This window comes from Coturnix japonica, unplaced genomic scaffold (assembly GCF_054131305.1).
Source record: "Coturnix japonica strain WE unplaced genomic scaffold, WE-NBRP24 Scf039, whole genome shotgun sequence".
NCBI classification, from domain to species: Eukaryota; Metazoa; Chordata; class Aves; order Galliformes; family Phasianidae; genus Coturnix; species Coturnix japonica.
In genome coordinates this window covers 112113-130908 of record NW_028188942.1, presented here as the reverse complement: position 1 = coordinate 130908, position 18796 = coordinate 112113, and the positions used below count along the sequence as shown (strand labels likewise).

At 45.9% G+C, this 18796-nt stretch overlaps 1 protein-coding gene across 1 annotated transcript; it reads right to left on the bottom strand.

The window, feature by feature from the left end:
• Positions 1-11000: 11000 nt before the first annotated feature.
• Positions 11001-11987, bottom strand: LOC146753113 (olfactory receptor 14J1-like). Its single transcript, XM_085530795.1, has one exon. The coding sequence runs from the start codon at positions 11964-11966 to the stop codon at positions 11001-11003; it is 966 nt and encodes a 321-aa protein (XP_085386921.1). The 5' UTR covers positions 11967-11987.
• Between the last annotated feature and the right edge of the window lie 6809 nt (positions 11988-18796).

Here is an 18796-nt window from a genome sequence, read left to right as displayed (position 1 = left end):
TGCAATGCCTTGAACTCCAGAGTATGCCGCAAATGGAGCAGAGGGGAAGATTTGCCTCTTCTGTAGTGAACTCATTCATTTGGTAAGCAGAATAACACTACCTGATACATGGGGACTGTGTCTCTGCTCTGCTCTGCTCAGCTCACAGGGCAGCGGTGCAGGGTGTTGCTCTCATGTCAGTGCAGGTAAACTCACTTTAACCCTTTTTCCTCTGTAAATTCTTCGTCTGTTTCTATGCTCAGATACACTTCCACATTCCCTCAAGTACACTTTCATATATCATTAACAATTACACTTTCTTATACCATCAAAACAGTTTGTCAAACAATACAGTTCTTCAGTTCACATAAACTCCCTTAATACAGTCTGTATTCTTCAGTTATAAACACTGTGCCACAGAACCAGCACTGACTGAACCACCTCCCTCACACACTTCCTCGCAAGCAGTACATAGTATTACATAAATGGGTTGACACTCATTGGTCGGGTGGAAAGTACACCTCTCCTCAGGACCATCTTATTAATCTACAGAGTACAAACTCCTGTCTTCTTACATACAAGCAGAAAGTACTTATGAGTGGACAGACAACACAGTCTTTCACTTTGTCCATGTCCGGCCATTTCCCTCACAGGAGGAAGGAAACACGGGTCGGGACTCGGCACTCACCCTGCAGCTGTTCTGTGTCTCACTCACACCACACTCACTCTGACATTTAGATCAAAAACCATGGTTTATTCATACTACACAATGCTGACAACGTTTTCTAGCTGGAATCTTAATAACACTCATACTCTGGTCAACCAGTTGCAAACGTTAATGTTTTTCCCAGAGTCAGCTTGACACACGGTACCAAACACTTAAAGCAGATGATAATATTGAACATACAACCTATAAGCCCCGTGATTACACCTTGGAGAACCCAGGCTACCATTTGACAGGCTATCCACTATATCCCATACCCGTAGGAGAGACCAACCTAGGTCCCTCCTATTGTCAACTACCTGGGAGAGAGTATTTGTTCTTGTTTCCATTCATATGACATACAGTTCCCTTTCATAGGAACTCACCCAAGGAGTCTTCCTACCCCAGCTGGCAACCAAAGCCATGAGCTCACCTCCCTGGGAGCAGCACGTATGGCTGTAAACTGTGAAGGATGTCTCCTCAAGACATATGGGCTCCACTTACCATACACATACCTGGTCCACCTATGGGTGGTCCTTGTCTGTCCCTGCAGTGATCAGGTGAGGAAGGGAGTCCTTCAGAGAAATCTCAGGGTGCGCCAAAAGTGTCTCCCTCTCAGCTGGTCCTGCAGCGAACAGAGCTGGTCCCACCTGGGCCGCCAAATTGACTACAGGAATTGAACTCTATAACCTCTATAACTGATACAGTCTCCCATGACATACTTATACCAAAGTTGAGGAAGTATGGGATAGGTGAGTGGACAGTGAAGTGGGTCGAGAGGGACCTGGGTGTCCTGGTGGATGACGCATTGGCCATGAGCCATCAGTGTGCCCTTGTAGCCAAAAAAGCCAATGGCATCCTGGGGTGCATTAAAAAGAGCGTGTCCAGCAGGTCGAAGGAGGTGATCCTCCCCCTCTACTCTGCCCTGGTGAGGCCTCATCTGGAATATTGTGTCCAGTTCTGGGCTCCCCAGTACAAAAAAGACAGGGATCTCTTAGAAAGAGTCCAGCGGAGGGCCACAAAGATGGTGAAGGGCCTGGAGCATCTCACCTATGAGGAGAGACTTAGGGAACTAGGTCTGTTTAGCCTTGAGAAAAGAAGGCTGAGAGGGGACCTGATCCAGGTCTATAAATATTTGAGGTGTGGGGGGCAAAGTGGTGAGGCCAGACTCTTTTTAGCAGTGTGTAGAGACGGGACAAGGGGAAACAGACAGAAACTGGACCATAGGAAGTTCTGCACTAATGTGTGCAATAACTTCTTTATGGTGAGGGTGACAGAGCACTGGAACAGGCTGCCCAGTGTGGTTGTGGAATCTCCTTCTCTGGAGATATTCAAGACCCGCCTGGATGCCGAGCTGTGCGACGTGGTGTAGGGAACCTGCTTTGGCAGGGGGGTTGGACTCAATGGTCTCTGGAGGTCCCTTCCAACCCCTACAATTCTGTGATTCTGTGAATATCATGGGGTGGTTTGGATGGGGAAAGACTACCCCTTTGAATGACCTTTTGTCAGGGCATGTCCTGGGATTCCTAGGATCCTCAAAATGCAGCACTGCTTCTGTCACTGAAAAATGGGGCCCTGTGTGGGACGGAGGGAGGGTCCATGAGTCCCTGGCCCACCTGACTGAGTATTTCCATGGTCTTAGCAAAGACATACGTACAACTTGAGAATGACAGTTAGCTGCGTTCATGGTGGCATGGCCACTGCTGATGGCCTTGAACTGTCTGAACATAACTGAAGAGGCTCAGGCTGATGCAAATCACCTATTGAATGATAGTGTTGAAAAACTGGAAAGACAGGTGGCAGTTTTGATGGGGAAAAATCCTAATTCAATCATTCTCCTATGGAAGATCAGTAACCTCTCTGGAAGACCATGGGGACCCTGTTCAAGGGAATCTGTATAAAATGGACTCTGTAAATGAAGGCACTAAAAGGTCAGATTTTGAGGTTCCATTTGGACTAGATCTATTTGAGATCTGACTGATTGTAACCCAAAAATGAAAAAAATAATTTAAAAAATAGGATAGGCTGGTGGGAGTGCCCTGACCAGTGTCCAACCCCCCAAACCCTGCTGCCCATAGTACAGCAGCTGAACTGATGGATATAGTACAGTGGTTTAGACAGAAACCAAGAGAGCATGCCAGCATAGCTGCTCTGGTTATGGGACATGGAGGCAGAAAGCGCTGTGGTGAATGGACTGGAAATTTCAAAACTGACATCCATTACTACTCACCCTGCCCTCAGGCAAAGACTGTATGCTCTGTCCAACATAATGAGGATAGCCATTTGATCAGTGAATGATTTATGGCTGTGTGTCATATAACATGGCCAAATAAGAATGACATAGCATTAAATATCAGCCTGTGGTACTCTATGGAGGACTAACAAAATTATATTAGAGAATTAGGAATGAAAGAGGCAATCTATGAAGATGATTTTGAGAGCCCAGTCAATAAATTTTTCATCAGGAATGAGGGATCTCATCCTACAGCCATCACCTTTACATCAGGATGGGTCTATGTTATCCATACTGAACCCCCCAGTGGCCCTCAGGTGCTGTAATACAACAGGCTGCCCAATTGATGGGGAGACAAGAGTGCCTACGGCCAGATGCAGGCTCTGAATGGTGGTGGAAAGGTCAGAGAACCATCTGCTGCCATGACTTAGGCGTCCAGCCCCTAAGGTAATCCAGTCTGTACCCATTAGGGTCTTGAGACAACAAATGTTTAAAGACCAGATTAGAGCAGGAGTTCAGTTTAAAAAGATCGATGGACAGCATAATCAGGAAAAAATATCTGTTAAACAGGCCCAAGCACTGAGTATTTTCAGTCCAACCTTTTCAGCCAAACTAGATGTGAATGTAACTCAAGAAGGGTCTGGATGGGGGCTCTGGCAGAGCCAGAGTTCTTTGTGAACCCCTATGAGGTTTTGGTCACAGGTTTGGCATGGAGCAGAATAAAGATACATCACAGCTGAAAAGCATTTATTGGCTACCTATTCTACACTACAGGTGGTAGAACCAGTAACTCAGATTTCAGAGGTTATCGTTAAACAACAAGGCCAGTCCAGGGGTGGGTAAAAGATCTAACACACATCTCTATGATGGGGGTGGCCCAATCACAAGCAGTGGTGCGCTCAGTTGTTCTGCCTGCCTGCTCCTCAAGGAGTTAGGAGAAATCTGTGTCTGTTGCGTGTTCGAGTGCATGCACAATGCCATGTGGAGGGCTTATCGCAATAAAGATTGGCGGATTTGCTGCGTAGACGGGTCAGAACTCAGATCTGCGTTGTGCTTCCTGCGGCACCAAACGCCCAACAGTGGCAGTTCCGTGTATTGGCCAGCAGGTGGCAGCAGAGACCACGGAAAGAACGTCTGCGGGACAGACCCTGGGGATCCGTTCTCTTTTGATTATAGGGGAAGAACACAAAGATGGAAGAAAAAAGAAGGGGGGAAAAAAAAAGAAAAAAAGAAAAAACCAAACCACAGCAAACAAATAAAAACTTCTCCAAACGTAGCAAACGTGAATCTCTGTCAATAAATAAATGAGTAATTGAATTGATGTCCTTCCCCCCCCCCCCCCAGCTTCTGAGATGAAAAAAAAACACCTGGTATCAATTGGACAGATGCACACAGTGAAGCCAGGGATGGTCTGAAATGCAAAGCAGCTGAGCAGCTTTCAGCAGAAAACAGAGTAGTAACAACTTCTGTACCTACATTCACCACTCTGAGATCCTGTCTGGGTCACCCAAGGCTTGTGAATAACCACTGGGTCGGTTCTGATGTCGAGTGATTTGTTGTCAGTTCTCTCATGGTTCTCCGGTCAGTTCTCCGGTGCCAGGATCTGCCACAGGGCATTCTGACCACGGGCATCATGTTTCTACGCTGCCGCCTGCATTTAACAGGCAATGGGACTGCCCAGCATGTGCAAGGCAGCACCTCTTTCACACCACCAGAATGTTTAAGGCTGTTGGGATTGTTGTTAGTGTCCCATTAACACTGAGGCTAGAGATACCCTTAGGGTTGACATTACTATTAGCATTACTTTGATGGTGCCCTATCTGGGTCATTTCCAGGGGATGTCAGGAGTAAGGCACAGTGTCAGGAGAAAAAGAACAGACTCTGTTACTTTATAAATGTGATAATAGAGAGAGTTCATTGGAAAAAATACAACTCTTAAATAATACAAAGCATGCTTCTAATTGGATGCAGGCATCATCTGGGCTCTGATTAATATTACTTTTAAGGTAAAGATTATTGTTACCTTAATGATTGTTTTTTGGATTATGATCAGGGTTAAGGTTCCTTTTGCTACAAACTTCTAGCATCATTTTTGTTGTTACATTTGGAGTTAGAGACGATTTTAGAATCAGGGTATGGGTTATGATTAGAGTTACATTGCGGGTTAATGCTGTTATCTTTACAGCTCCTGTGAGGGTTGGGGTTTGGGTCAGGTGTTTAAAAAATGAAATGAAAAAAGCATAAAAAAAATATATTGAAAGCTTCAGATTTCCTTAATCTTTGTGGAAATCATATAATGTGCAACTCAGATCTACCTCTTCGTGCAGTGACTGTCTGTAAATTTGCTAGAGCCTAATATAATATGGCCTTGTGCTTCCCGCTAACTCACCTTCATTTCATTTTCATTAAATTTGCTTGGTAGTCAGATTTTGGTGTGTGGATATTTTAAAACAATCTAACTGACATTAGCAAATAATTAAAAATAAATAAATAAATGCACGACAGCATCAATTGTATCAATTTTTTATAGATAAGAAGAGCTGTTTCCCTTAGTTTTCTGTGCCTCTTTACTTTCTTACCCTCTCCCCTTGTGTGAGAAACTCTCAAAGTCACAGATTTCTGGTTAGGCAAAGATGGCAGCGATAGCAGCAGTGCTTATTCATTATTGCAATACTGCGCGCACATCCCCTATTGGCAAAGGAGAAACTGCACACCAGTCAGTGAAATCAATTCTCTTCTATGCCCTAAACCCAATGCAGGTAATGCTCTCATGGCTTTCATTGGTTGAGCATCACAGGCTCACAGACTCCTCAAGACTGTTGCTAGGATTCATTTCCATATAAGGTCAATTACCAACCTCTTGTTTTTAGGTTTGCCTTGTACTTTTCTGCGGAGAGAGAAGGGTGATGTTTCCAAAAGTCAGTACATTCATTCTGTCCTGTGCTGGGCTCTACCCACCCTGTGTATTTATCTTGTGCTTGTCTCAATTCTACCCATGTCAGAATGCCCACAGTCTGAACTTAACTCTGTTCAGCAACTTTCTTGGTGCAAAAACTACTTATACAGCTGTTTTACAAGAGGGTTATACATTCAGTTAGGGCTGACACTATGTACTGAAAATACTGGAAACCTCCACTGCAAAAACACAATCTACCTCTCCCATCTGTGCAGCCTTGCAGAACCAGAGCATGCCAGGTTATTTCTGCTTTCATAACATTTGCATGCTGTAGGGTGAGCAAAAGGTTCTGCTGCTTGATTCTTCTGCAAGAGCTGCCTACCGGCAAATGGTTGCAGGGATGGAGGATGTGACAGAAAGCATTTGTCTCCACAACAGCATAGTTACATTCAGTGCAGAGTGTGAGAGTCAGGTTGGTGTGGAAAAGCACTGACACGCTGGGGATGATGCAGTGCTCACAAGTCTAAAACTCACAGACATTACTGTCAGAAGGATGGTGCTGTGTTGTGCTTCTACCTTTGGCAGCCCCTGGAGAAATGCTGTGGCACACAGGACACCTTTGTATTGCACTGACTGCTGCCATGCAGCATGGATTTAACACACCAAATCCAGAGGAGCATGACTGCATCTAACTGCCCTGAGAAAAACTACTGTAGCTGAAGAGATGAGGAGGCAGCTGCTCATCTGCAGAACAAGCAGCACTGCCAGACATTGGGCCAGGTGAGCACCTCCTGCTGCAGCGTGATGATGACAGGGCTGGAGATGATCTGCAAAGCCAGCTTAAAAGTGGGAGACGTGAGTCAACATGGCAGGAGGACAGAGTTGTTAGGGAGCAGCCAAGGCATCAAAGAGTATCAAAAGGCTTTGAAAGGTATCACAAAGTGACAGCCAGGAAGACTGGGATTATCATGAGCAGCAACCTGGATGCTAGAGATTATTTGCTCCCATACAAAATGGTAGAGATCTTGCTGCAGACATCCCAAAGCCAGGCAAAATGGGAACCCAGAGCTCTGCCTGCACGAACCCCACAGCCAGAGTGTTGCAAGCTGAGCTGCCTTGCTGTTTGTTGCATTCATACCAATCCCTGTGAATGAAGACTCGGAATGCAGTCAAGGCGATGACTGAGCATGAGAGTGACTTTATTCAATAAAAGACAGGAGGGCTTGAGAGGTCAAGGGTGAAGATGGGACTCCTCTTGTCAAGATGAGAGTGGCTCAGAGCTGGTGCTGCTGCCTGGTGCCTGGGACTGGCAGCCTGACTCTAAGTCCCCATCTAAGATGCTCAGCTTCACCTCACTGATGCTGACCTGCTCCTGCATGGTGGTGCTGCTGCTGGGGCACTCGGGCTGTGCTTGGGATGGGCAGCACTGCAAAGGCGCTGGGTCACAATCCAGGCAGGTGACTGCTGTGTCTGGCAGGCTCAGGTCAGCATCTTCAGCAGAGCCAGGAGATATGAGAGCATGAACGTGGATGAGCCCCTTGTGTCCATCACTGCTACCATGGGGAAGGCTGTCATCCGAATTGCAGCGATTCGTGCTTAATAAGAACTCTCCATTGATGGAAACACACTGCACATCACTACTTGGTTTGGATCTTTGGGATATACAAAGGCTCAAATCACCTAGGAAGGCATAGAAACACAAGGGTTAGTGTCAAACGTTTGTAAGTTGAATCATGAAAGAGGTTGTTGATACTTGGTAATAGAGTGGCGGCAGGAAGAAGCAAATAGGCTTCAAGCAACAGAGCCACTGTCTTGAAAGTGATCCTCATGCAGGTCCAGCTTGTGTGTTGTTTCACTGTAATCTGCTTCTTTGGGTCTACCTAGTGGGCAGCAACACTCGAGCTGTTACTGATATCATTGAAAAGAACTGGAGACAATTGTTCCCTTCCTAAGAGCTTCAAGGTGTCTAGAAGCACAAATAGAAACCAGCGGTATTTCATCACTTCACCAAAAGGAAGGTCAAACACCTGAGCTGTGAAGAGCAGTTACAGAACCTATGCATAAGATCACACCAGGCATAGTTTGTTCTAACAACAGTTATGGCACATAGTCCATTTCCTTCAATATTCCCAAAATGAAATGATGTGGAGCATTACAGGGAAAGAAACACTGCACACAGACACTATGACCCTGATTATACTCAAGCAGCAGACTTAAAACAAGTCAGAGTTTTTGATTCCAGGATATTTCAGGACCTATCATGCGTGAAATTCAGTTACACAACAGTGCCTAGGTGCCTGCGTTTCAAGCAACTTTCAGATCACAACCATGTAAAATAAAAACAAATTCAGTGCAGAAATAGCAATCCTGTACCTTAATACTCATGAGATTATCCATTTTTTACAGCACTCTGACTAAGTTCTAAAACTTGCTCATCCAAGTTCACTTCAACAAGTTCCACCAATTCAAGCAACGCAGTTCTGAGATCCTGTGTATGTTAGGCAGATAGAATTGAACAGTGCAGAAATAATCTCTGACAGCTTTAAGAGCTCCGTTCTGCTTACAAACTCTCAGTCCAAAACTATTCTCAGTTTTAAGGAAATGAACACCTGAAGCAGTTGGATCATCTGCCATTTGCCGCATTCTGCTTCTTGGCATCATGATTAGCCCAAAGGGTTTTCTGCTGTCCTGCAGAGATGGACAAAGTCCTGCTTACAAATGGACCAAGTTCCAGTGTACAGCAGAGTTTGTACCAGACTAAAAAGCCACGTCATTCAATTCATGTGCTCAGGTTGTTATGCACTCAGAAAGGAAACAGAACTAACTGTTGAATTCTGAAGGCAATCTGTGGGGTCCTACATTACCTCCTGATTCTGGAAGAGGAAATTCTAATAGCAAATGCAGAACTTTGCTCTTCGTAGACATGAGAAGAGATGGCATTTAGCAACATTCCTTTCTGGGAAATCAAATGATGTGTCTGTATTTTTACTACAGATAGTATAGGGAGCAGCCAGTTGAAGAATCAGATACAAAAAAATCCAGCCCATTGGCAGGAAAATACTTCTCCTTAAATTCCGTATGCTATTATGGTATAGAATCAGGCTACAGCGCCACATAGGCCAACCAAGCGTAGAACCAAATCCACAAAATACTGGTAGACAAAGCAGCAAAAACAGGGACAATATTCAGCAGACAGGCCTTTCTATCCACAGCTCAGCATGTTCTGCCATCCGAAAAGCAAGGCCTCTTGTCAAGCTCAGCTATTTCCCTTCTCAGTGTATTCTAGCACCACTGATACCCACTGGTATCCTCCTGTAGAGTGCCATCATATTGTCATCATCCAAAGGGAAAACCCACACAGCAGAGCATACAGCAGTACACCCATGCTCCAAATATCCGTCTGAAAAACAAAAAGACAAGCTTACAAACCTGAAGCACCTCAAATGGCTTCCTGACAGACTGTGCTGTCTGCCCTTGCCAAAGCCCACATATAGCCCATGAAAAGCTGGCTCTTTCCCTCAGGAAAAAAAAACCTTATCATCCCAGAGAAAGCATATAACCCTCATTCAATTGTTCTTCCACTCAGCTTAGAGCACTACTAAAGCCAGCATCTTCACCTTAGCTCATCACACTGCTGCAGTTCCTTTTACAAGGATTTCACTGGCAAAAATGAAATCAAAGCCGTCACAAGTGATTTAGCACAGTTACATGTTACTGGATATGAGAGCTGTCAGCACAGTCACCTGTCAGGCTTTGCTGCTGTTCTATTTATGTAGAGGCACAACAAGGTTCAGACACCTCACAGTGCAATTCTCACTTTGACTGTAAAGAAAAAGGAGGCTTGAAAAGCAGCGTGTGGAAAACAAAGAAACAAGAATTAGAACAACAGTGGGGCCATGGCACTTGTAGGAATTGCTCCGCCTTTAACAGCAGAGCGATTCAAGAAGTACGAGGGCATCCCAAACCAGACCAGTTTGGACAGATTAAAAACTGCAAGTAGTGGGTTCCAAAATTCCAGACATGAAATCAAAGCTGGAAAAACTCTTCACATTTTCATCTCTCAATTTTTAGTACATTGTGCATTACAGTGCAAACAACTCTTCACATACAACTTGGAATCTAGAGACAAGTCTGACAAAACAGACTACACAAAAATGGTGGATAATTAACAGAGCAAATTGCTCTTTCAAAAACTTAGTAATAGAAAGAGATCTCTGAAGTTGCTGTTTTGTAGAGCCCCAAAGCAGTCGCTTGAGACAGTTCAGGATTAGCCAGAGACAAACCAGCCAGCTGTGTGAACTGAGACCAATTGCAATTTTCCAGTCTGTGGCCACTGACAGCTTCTGAGAGCTACCAAGCGATGCTACCTAGCAGAATTCAGAAGGGAAACCAAGAGAGCCTACCTGAGCTCCACTGCCTTTAAATGCTCTGTGGAGACATTTGGGTGATTCTGCATGGCTGAAGCAACTCTTTATTGCTTAGGATTACTGCAATCATCTTGCTTGTTTTAATGTACGTTGAAATGAGGTGTGTATTATGGCAGTGTAAAACCAGTGGGAATAGCTGTGAAGAATACAAAATGAACAAGCTAAGACAGAAACTGGAGAGCGGAAGTTATTTGAAATCTTCCCTTTCCCAGAATGTAGTAATCAAGCAAAAGTATTTACAAAGTCCAAGAAAAGGGGATTGAGTTCGAACGAGGGGACAATCTAATGCTTAACTATTGCAGAGGGGCTTGGGTAAGCAGGATGTCAGGTCAGATGAGAAAAGAATATTTTGAAACTCCATTGTCAGTGTTACGGGGAACACTGGGCAAGGGACCAGCTGGAAACAGTTGCAGGCTAAAGTCAACGCACAGTTTGATGAACAGCTGTGTGCTTCCTGCTGGATTGTGGGCTTCTGAGAACATCTGACCCCAACAGCTCCAGAAATGTCTCACAAGAAGGAGGACAGACAGAGTAACTGCACGTCCTCAATTCTTCTAAGGTTCACGGAGAGCCTAATTCATTATGTACAGTGCATCTGGGCTACACTAAGAAGTTACAAGCTGAAGAGGAATTGATTTGAATAATGACATTTTAGTAAAGAGCATTACAGTATTTAAAAAAAAAAAGAATAAGATTTAATACATTACACTTATAAAAATCGATTGAAACAAAACAAAGAGTTTGCAACAGTAAAAAGCTGCATTACATGTCATGAATTCCAATAGACGAGCAATTCACTGCATTTAAAACACATCTGGTCACAACTTCCCTCACAGCATTCTTGACTTCATGGTTCCTCATGCTATAGATGAGGGGGTTTACTGCTGGAGGCACCACTGAGTACAGAACTGCCACCATCAGGTCCATGGATGGGGAGGAAATGGAGGGGGGCTTCAGGTAGGCAAAAAAGGCAGTGCTGAGAAACAGGGTGACCACGGCCAGGTGAGGGAGGCATGTGGAGAATGCTTTGTGCCGTCCCTGCTCAGAGGGCATCCTCAGCACAGCAAGGAAGATCTGCACATAGGACACCACTATGAAAACAAAGCACCCAAAGGCTAAACTGGAACTAAAAATGAGAAACACAACTTCCCTGAGATTTGATTCTGAGCAGGAGAGCTTGAGGATCTGGGGGATTTCACAGAAAAACTGGTTGACAACATTGCCTTGGCAGAGAGGCAGTGAAAACGTACTGGCAGTTTGCAGCAGGGAACTGAGAGCCCCAGTGCCCCAGGCAGCTGCCGCCATGGTGGCACAAGCTCTGCTGTCCATCAAGGTCCCGTAGTGCAGGGGCATGCAGATGGCAACGTAGCGGTCATAGGACATGATGGTGAGAAGGGAATACTCTGCTGACATGAAGAAGGTAAAGAAAAAGAGCTGTGCAGCACATCCTGTGTAGGAGATAGCCCAGGTGTCCCAGAGGGCGTTGGCCATGGCTTTGGGGAGAGTGGTGGAGATGCTGCCCAGGTCGAGGAGGGCCAGGTTGAGGAGGAAGAAGTACATGGGGGTGTGCAGGCAGCGGTCGCAGGCTACGGCTGTGCTGATGAGGCCGTTGCCCAGGAGGGCAGCCAGGTAGATGCCCAGGAAGAGCCAGAAGTGCAGGAGCTGCAGCTGCCGCGTGTCTGCCAACGGCAGCAGGAGGAACTCACTGATGGAGCTGCTGTTGGGCATCTGCTGCTTCTGGGCTTGGAGTCCTGTTCAGAGTGCAGAAGGTAGTGACAAGTCCAGACCATTTTCAGACACACTCCTCCTGCTATACTATGAAATGCTTTTATTCTCTTACAACAGTGTACATTTAGCACCATTACTTGCATTTAATTTCATGTATTTCAACATTCCTTAAGCAGAAGCAGCATATGGAGCTCTAACCTTACTCTTATTTTCTTATCCCTTCTCCCTGGATATTTTCATCTGCTTCATGTCTCATATCTTTACCCCAAGTGCTCTTAGAGCCCTTTACCCCAGCTTCTGTGGCATTCAGTTTCAGTTAGAAAATGCTGCCTATTTGTAGGATAAGTGAATTATTCATGCCTACAGAAAATGATGATAATTCCATCCTTTGAGAAAGGGGAGACTGAAAGCACATCATGTGTGAGTGTTCACAAAACAAGCAATTGATTGACGAAAAATTCTCAGAACTCTTATTGCCCCTTTTAGATTTCTGACTCCAAACCTCTTTGCCTCAGAACAGGAAATGGAAACCCCCTGCCTTGGCTCTCCTCTTGCAAAGTGCCCTCATAAACATACTGTTGTGCAGTGGAGCTGTGATCCCCTGCCCCAGGCAGCAGCTGTGGCAGCACAAGCCCTGCCGGGGGCTCCTTCCCCCCACACGTCTCCCCGCAGCGCCCTGGGCAGCTCCCCGGGCAGGCTGAGTGCTGAGCCTGGCAGGCGGCAGAGTCCCATACCTGGCACACAGCCCCTGGGGCACAGCAGGGACCCTGCTCTGCAGGACAGCCCTGGGCACCCGCCTGCAGCCCTGGTTGCACAGCCTGCAGCCGTGCTGGGACACGCAGCCCTCAGGGCTGTGCTCTGACACTGCTGTATGGAAGCCCTCAGCTGGAGCAGAAGGCTTTTTCCACAGTAAAGAAACATGCAGTGCCTGCATCCAGATCTGCTATGGGATATCCCAAATTAAGTTGACCCTCTATGAAAAGCAGCTCATGGTCTGCAGTGAGACGTACCTTGTCATGGTCTGTGAGCAATGCTCCTGCAGAGAGCTCACAGCCCGCTCACACCACACACATCCTGCAAGCTCTCTCCCGTTTCTCTCCTCTCCTTCTGTCACCTGCAGGCTGTGCTGTGCACAAGAGCTGCTCCTGGGCACAGCTGTCTCTCTGCAGCCCTGCACACTTTTATGAGCTCCCTGTGTCCCAGGAGCCTTGACAAGCAAGCAGCAGATGATGTCATTTTTATCCTTCCCACTCGTCTCCCCTGACATGTCCCTGGGTCCTCATGGCCAACAGCTCCTGAAAGACAACAGCATCATGACTGTGCTCTGAAATCCGCTCAATTAACCACCACATGTCCAGTGGTCAGTGACTGATTGGAGACATATGGGGAGTCCTCCCAGAGTTCGTTTGATGAAACACTAAGGGCACCCAGACAAGGAAGGAGAGGTTTGGACTTTCCCTGTGCAGGACAGTGATCCAGCTGAGGCAGTGCAGGAGTCTCATCCATTGACAGAAATCCTGGAGATGAAATGGGATTCAGCTCCCTACACACCCACAGGAGCTGGGATTCCTCTGGTTCAGTTCAGAAGTGCACAAGGAGTTGCCTGCATGTGAGCTCCTGCTCTGAGTCCTTGGTCCTTCAGCGGGGAGGCAGTTGCTCACACACAGACACTGGGTGATGCTCAAGGTGCCTGGGCTGCTCCTGATGTGTGCCAGAGCTTGTAATCTGTGTGGGAAGTCCCTGAGACAGACAGCTCCTTCCTGGGCATCAGCCGAGGGCCAGAGAGGGGATAGCACCGGCTGTCTGGTGAATTCACATGCACCTGCAAGTGCAGCACAGGGCCTTCAGCAAAGTCATGCCCTAGGAGTGTTTGTGCTGCTACGTCACCTGCAAGACCCACGATAGGTTGCATGTTTGTGTGCCACCTTCTGCACACTGATACCATAGATGGGCTATCCAGTCAGGCTATGTCCAGTGATGCTTTTCAATTAGGATGTTTACTTTTGTGCTTTTGCACTAATGCAAACACCAACACACAAGAAGCTAGAAATCTCGGTAGAGCTGCTGGCCTGAGCTCCTGTTTGGACCATGGGGACACAGTTTAATGGTTTCCACAACTGCACTGTAGCACAAGGAGGATACCGAGTCTTTAGGATGGATGGGCGAGGAGATAAAGAAGGGTGACTGCCCTCTGTGAGAGTGCACTGAGCTCTGCCTGGGGATGGAAGAGCAGGCAGGTCAGAGCTAATGGAAATGGCCAACAGAGGAGACCATCAGTGTCTTTTCCTGTCTTCCTGATCAGGGACAGTCAATGGAAGGTGCCCTCTGCAGACAGATGGGAATCTGATGTTGTCTGTCCCTTGTCCAATTTGGGGGCCTTTGTCACTCCATTATCTGTGGCAGGGACAGCACAGCAGGGCATGTGGCATCCAGCAGATCCCTGGAGGACACAGATGGCAGATTCTTGACCAAGCCATGGAGGAACCAAAGAGGAGAGGTGCTCTGCTGGATCTCATACTCTCCGGCATGGAAGTACTTGTGGGAACTGTGAAGGTCAAAGGGGTATCAGGCCATGTGCAAGATGCAAATTTATCTCTTTTTATTTATTTATTTATTTTGAGGCTGTAAGCTTAATAGTTGATCATAAATGTCAATAAAACTGAAACAAATAATTGAAGACAAAGATGGAAATCAATGAAAATGTGTTAACCGTTCTCAACATGAGAAATTCTCATGAGTCTTGTTCCATTTTAAGTTGTATATATGAATCTTTGAGGTGATTTGATGTCTTTTTTTTTCTTTCTTTCTTTTTCTTCTTTTGCTGAAACTACAATGTTTTCCAGAACTCTGTTTGCTGGACACAAATGCCTTCAGGTTAAGAGACACAGACAGCGGTGCCAGTGCCAATGCCCTGTGACTATAGCCCTGGTGCCCAGCACTACTCTTCCCTGATGCATATTTGATGTGTCTCATCCTCCAGGTGTTTTCAACTCTCCTAAATAAATGGCCATGGTTAAGGGCATGTTTTCAGCAGGCCATTTGGGCACAAACTACTCCCACTGCCCTCCAGATTTCTCCATCCCTTGCTCTTTGTTCAGTCAGATACCTCCCAATTATCTGTCTGATTTCTGACTTTCAGGGGGATTACTGGAATTTGTTGCATCGCCCCAAAGTCTGATGGAATGTGTTGTCAACTCCTTCTCTGTGATTTGATCTATCCCTTCCTAACTATTCTATTTCTTTTTCTTCTTATATTTTTTCTTTTTCTCAATCACTGTCTCTTTTTTATTAAGGCACAAAGTCTGAAAGATGTTCATTAATGTCAGTAAAAGTGAAAAACAGAGTTGGAGACAAAGATAGAAATCAATGAGAATGTGTTAACTCGTCTCAATGTGTGAAATACTCACAAGTCCTGATCAGTTTTAAGTTGATACCTCTCAACTACCTGGCTGATCTATCCCAGGGAGATTACTGGAATTTGCTCCATCTCCCAGAGTCTGATGGCCTCTGTTGTCAACTACTTCACTGTGATTCAATCTATCCTATGCTACCTCAGTCTAAATCATTTATTTTAAAAGTATTCCATATGAAAGACAAACTTCAATAGATGCCGCTTGAACATGGCATGCAGCTGAACACTGTGTTTTACTGTTCATTCAATTGCATCACCTTTCCTTCCATTTGCTGGCCAGATAAAAAAGAGAAATCTTTCCTTTTCCATGTGCAGATGGTTCTCTGAGGAAAGCCAGTCGGAGTTGGTGCAAAGCAGTTTTAACACTGAGCGGATGAATGCAGAGGAGAAGAGTGATGTGAAGAAAAGTGATGCAAGTCCCATAGGTCCAATGTGAGCAGAAATTGGGTGGGGAGGTTGAGAAGGACCTTTGTCAACACAGTAACAGTACAGAACTCATTGGGACATCCTGGATTGGTATCAGTTGCACAGTGCTGCTTTAAACCCAGCTATAAATAAAGAGACAATAAATTTATAATGGATTCTTTCTCTTTAAGCTCTCTCCAGATATCCCTCCTTTTTGCTGAACAAGTTCTGATAACCTGAAGAAGATAACAAGATGGCATAAGGCACAGGAGATTCTTTAGGTTATAATGGTCCCAGGGTGCATTTGATGCTGAGTTCATCAGCCTCCAGTGCAGAGAGAAGTTTGCACAAAGTGCTCAACAAGACAAAGTCAGAAGTAACAGTGAAGTTTCTTGGAGTATTAATGGGCCCAGTGAGGGCCATTACCAAGCAAGCTTCCCAAGGGACTTGTTAGAGAAGATAACTGGAAGCCATGACTAAAGGCAGGCAAAGGCACTGGCATGCTAAGAAACGTCTCCTTTGCCTTACGAAGCAGACAGGTCAAGCCCTGATTGCAAGACCAGTGGTAGAGAGATCCTGTATCTCATGTTGGCTCAGGGCATTTCCTGGGGCAATGGGTTGGAGGTCTATATAATGTTAAATGAAAGACATGGGGACAGAAGATCCCAGGCTCTACATGTGGTGCAAGGACGCTATGAGGTTCGTGTCCCATATGAGACCTATGTTTCATTGCAGGATGTGGGATGTGAGAAGGGCCCAGTGTGAACAAGCAGTCAATCCCTGTGAAACTCTGAACTTCACATCTCTCAGTTCCAGTGCCCTCCTTTGCACATTCTCCCAGAGTTTGATGTCCTTTATGTTCTGTGGTGCCCAGAACATAGTGAGGCAGTAGCAATGCAGAGCAGAGAGGGATGATCCTTTCCCTCACCCAGCTGGCAATAAGTTGCTTCATACACTCCAGGGGCCTGTTGGCTTTCCTGGCTGCCTTGGCACACTGCTGACTCACATTCAGTGTGATGCTGACCAGCACCCCAACCCTTTCCAGTCAGACTCCTCTCCAGTGTCCCATATCCAGTCAGTGTGTATGTCCAGCATTGCCCCTACCCAGGTGCACAATCAGGCACTTGTTCTTGTTATACTTTATGCACTTGGTGCTTAGTACCAACTGGTACCCAGTTCTCTGACTTGTCCACATCTCTCTGCAAGTCCTCTCCACCCTCAGTGGAGGCAACAGCACCTCCTCATCTGGTCTTATCAGCAAACTTGCTCAGAACGTCTTCTAGTCCTGCATTCAAGTCATCTGCATAAACATGAAAGGAAAGTGGCCCCCAAATGGAACCCTGGGGACCCCGACAGTGACCATCTACCAGCCTGATGGAACCCACTGACTATAATCCTTTGGGACTGACCTACTGGCCAACTGCTCACCCACCACATTGTGTTTCTGTCTAGCCATATGCAGAACATTCTGTCCAGAAGGTTGTTGTGAGAAACAGTATCAAAATCTCCACTGAAATCCTCAAGGAGTACATCAACTGGCTTCCCTTGGTCAACTAAACGGACAACTGTGTCACAGAATGAGCTTAAATTAAACAGGACCTTCGCCTCACAAACTTGTGTTGGCTGCGACCAATGACAGAATTGTCCTTCAGCTGTTTTTCCATAACTCCCACCATCATTTTCTCCATAATTTTACCAGGCTCTGGACTGACAGGTCCATAATTGCCCTTTCTTGCTCTTCCTTACAACAAGACAACATTTGCCAGCTTCCTGTCAGCTGGCATGACCCTAGACTTCTTTAGATGCAATTGAAATGAGAGCCCAGAGCACACTAAGGTGTCATCATTGAAAGAAAGTAGATGTGCCATAGCTTTGCAATGCCTTGAACTCCAGAGTATGCCACAGATGGAGCAGAGGGGAAGATTTGCCTCTTCTGTAGTGAACTCATTCATTTGGTAAGCAGAATAACACTACCTGATACATGGGGACTGTGTCTCCGCTCTGCTCTGCTCAGCTCACAGGGCAACAACGGTTCGGCAGGGTGTTACTCTCATGTCAGTGCAGGGAAACTCGCTTTAACCCTTTTTCCTCTGTAAATGCTCCCTCTATTTGTATGCTCAGATACACTTCCACATTCCCTCAATATACTTTCATATATCATTAACAATTACACTTTCTTATACCAACAAAACAGTTTGTCAAACAGTACAGTTCTTCAGTTCACATAAACTCCCTTAATACAGTCTGTATTCTTCAGTTATAAACACTGTGCCACAGAACCAGCACTGATTGAACCACCTCCTTCACACACTTCCTCACAAGCAGTACATAGTATTACATAAATGGGTTGACATTTATTGGTCGGGTGGAATGTACACCTCTCCTCAGGACAATCTTACTAATCTACAGAGTACAAACTCCCGTCTTCTTACATACAAGCAGAAAGTACATATGAGTGGACAGACAACACAGTCTTTCACTTTGTCCATGTCTGGCCATTTCCCTCACAGGAGGAAGGAAACATGGATCGGGACTTGGCACTCACCCTGCAGCTGTTCTGTGTCTCACTCACACCACACTCACTCTGACATTTAGATCAAAAACCATGGTTTATTCATACTACACAATGCTGACAACGTTTTCTAGCTGGAATCTTAATAACACTCATACTCTGGTCAACCAGTTGCAAACTTTAAGGTTTTTCCCAGAGTCAGCTTGACACACGGTACCAAACACTTAAAGCAGATGATAATCTTGGACATACAACCTATAAGCCCCATGATTACACCTTGGAGAACCCAGGCTACCATTTGACAGGCTATCCACTATATCCCATACCCGTAGGAGAGACCAACCTAGGTCCCTCCTATTGCCAACCACCTGGGAGAGAGTATTTGTTCTTGTTTCCATTCATATGACATTGTCACGGGTTACTTAGATTTACCTATGCCCGTGACAGGGGAAGCCACCCCACGGCCCCCCACCCCGGGGCCCGGAAAGGAGGGGGAAAAGG

Bases quoted from the DNA above. Each gene is read 5' to 3' on its own strand.
- LOC146753113 (XM_085530795.1), bottom strand. From the start codon at position 11,966: ATGCCCAACAGCAGCTCCATCAGTGAGTTCCTCCTGCTGCCGTTGGCA.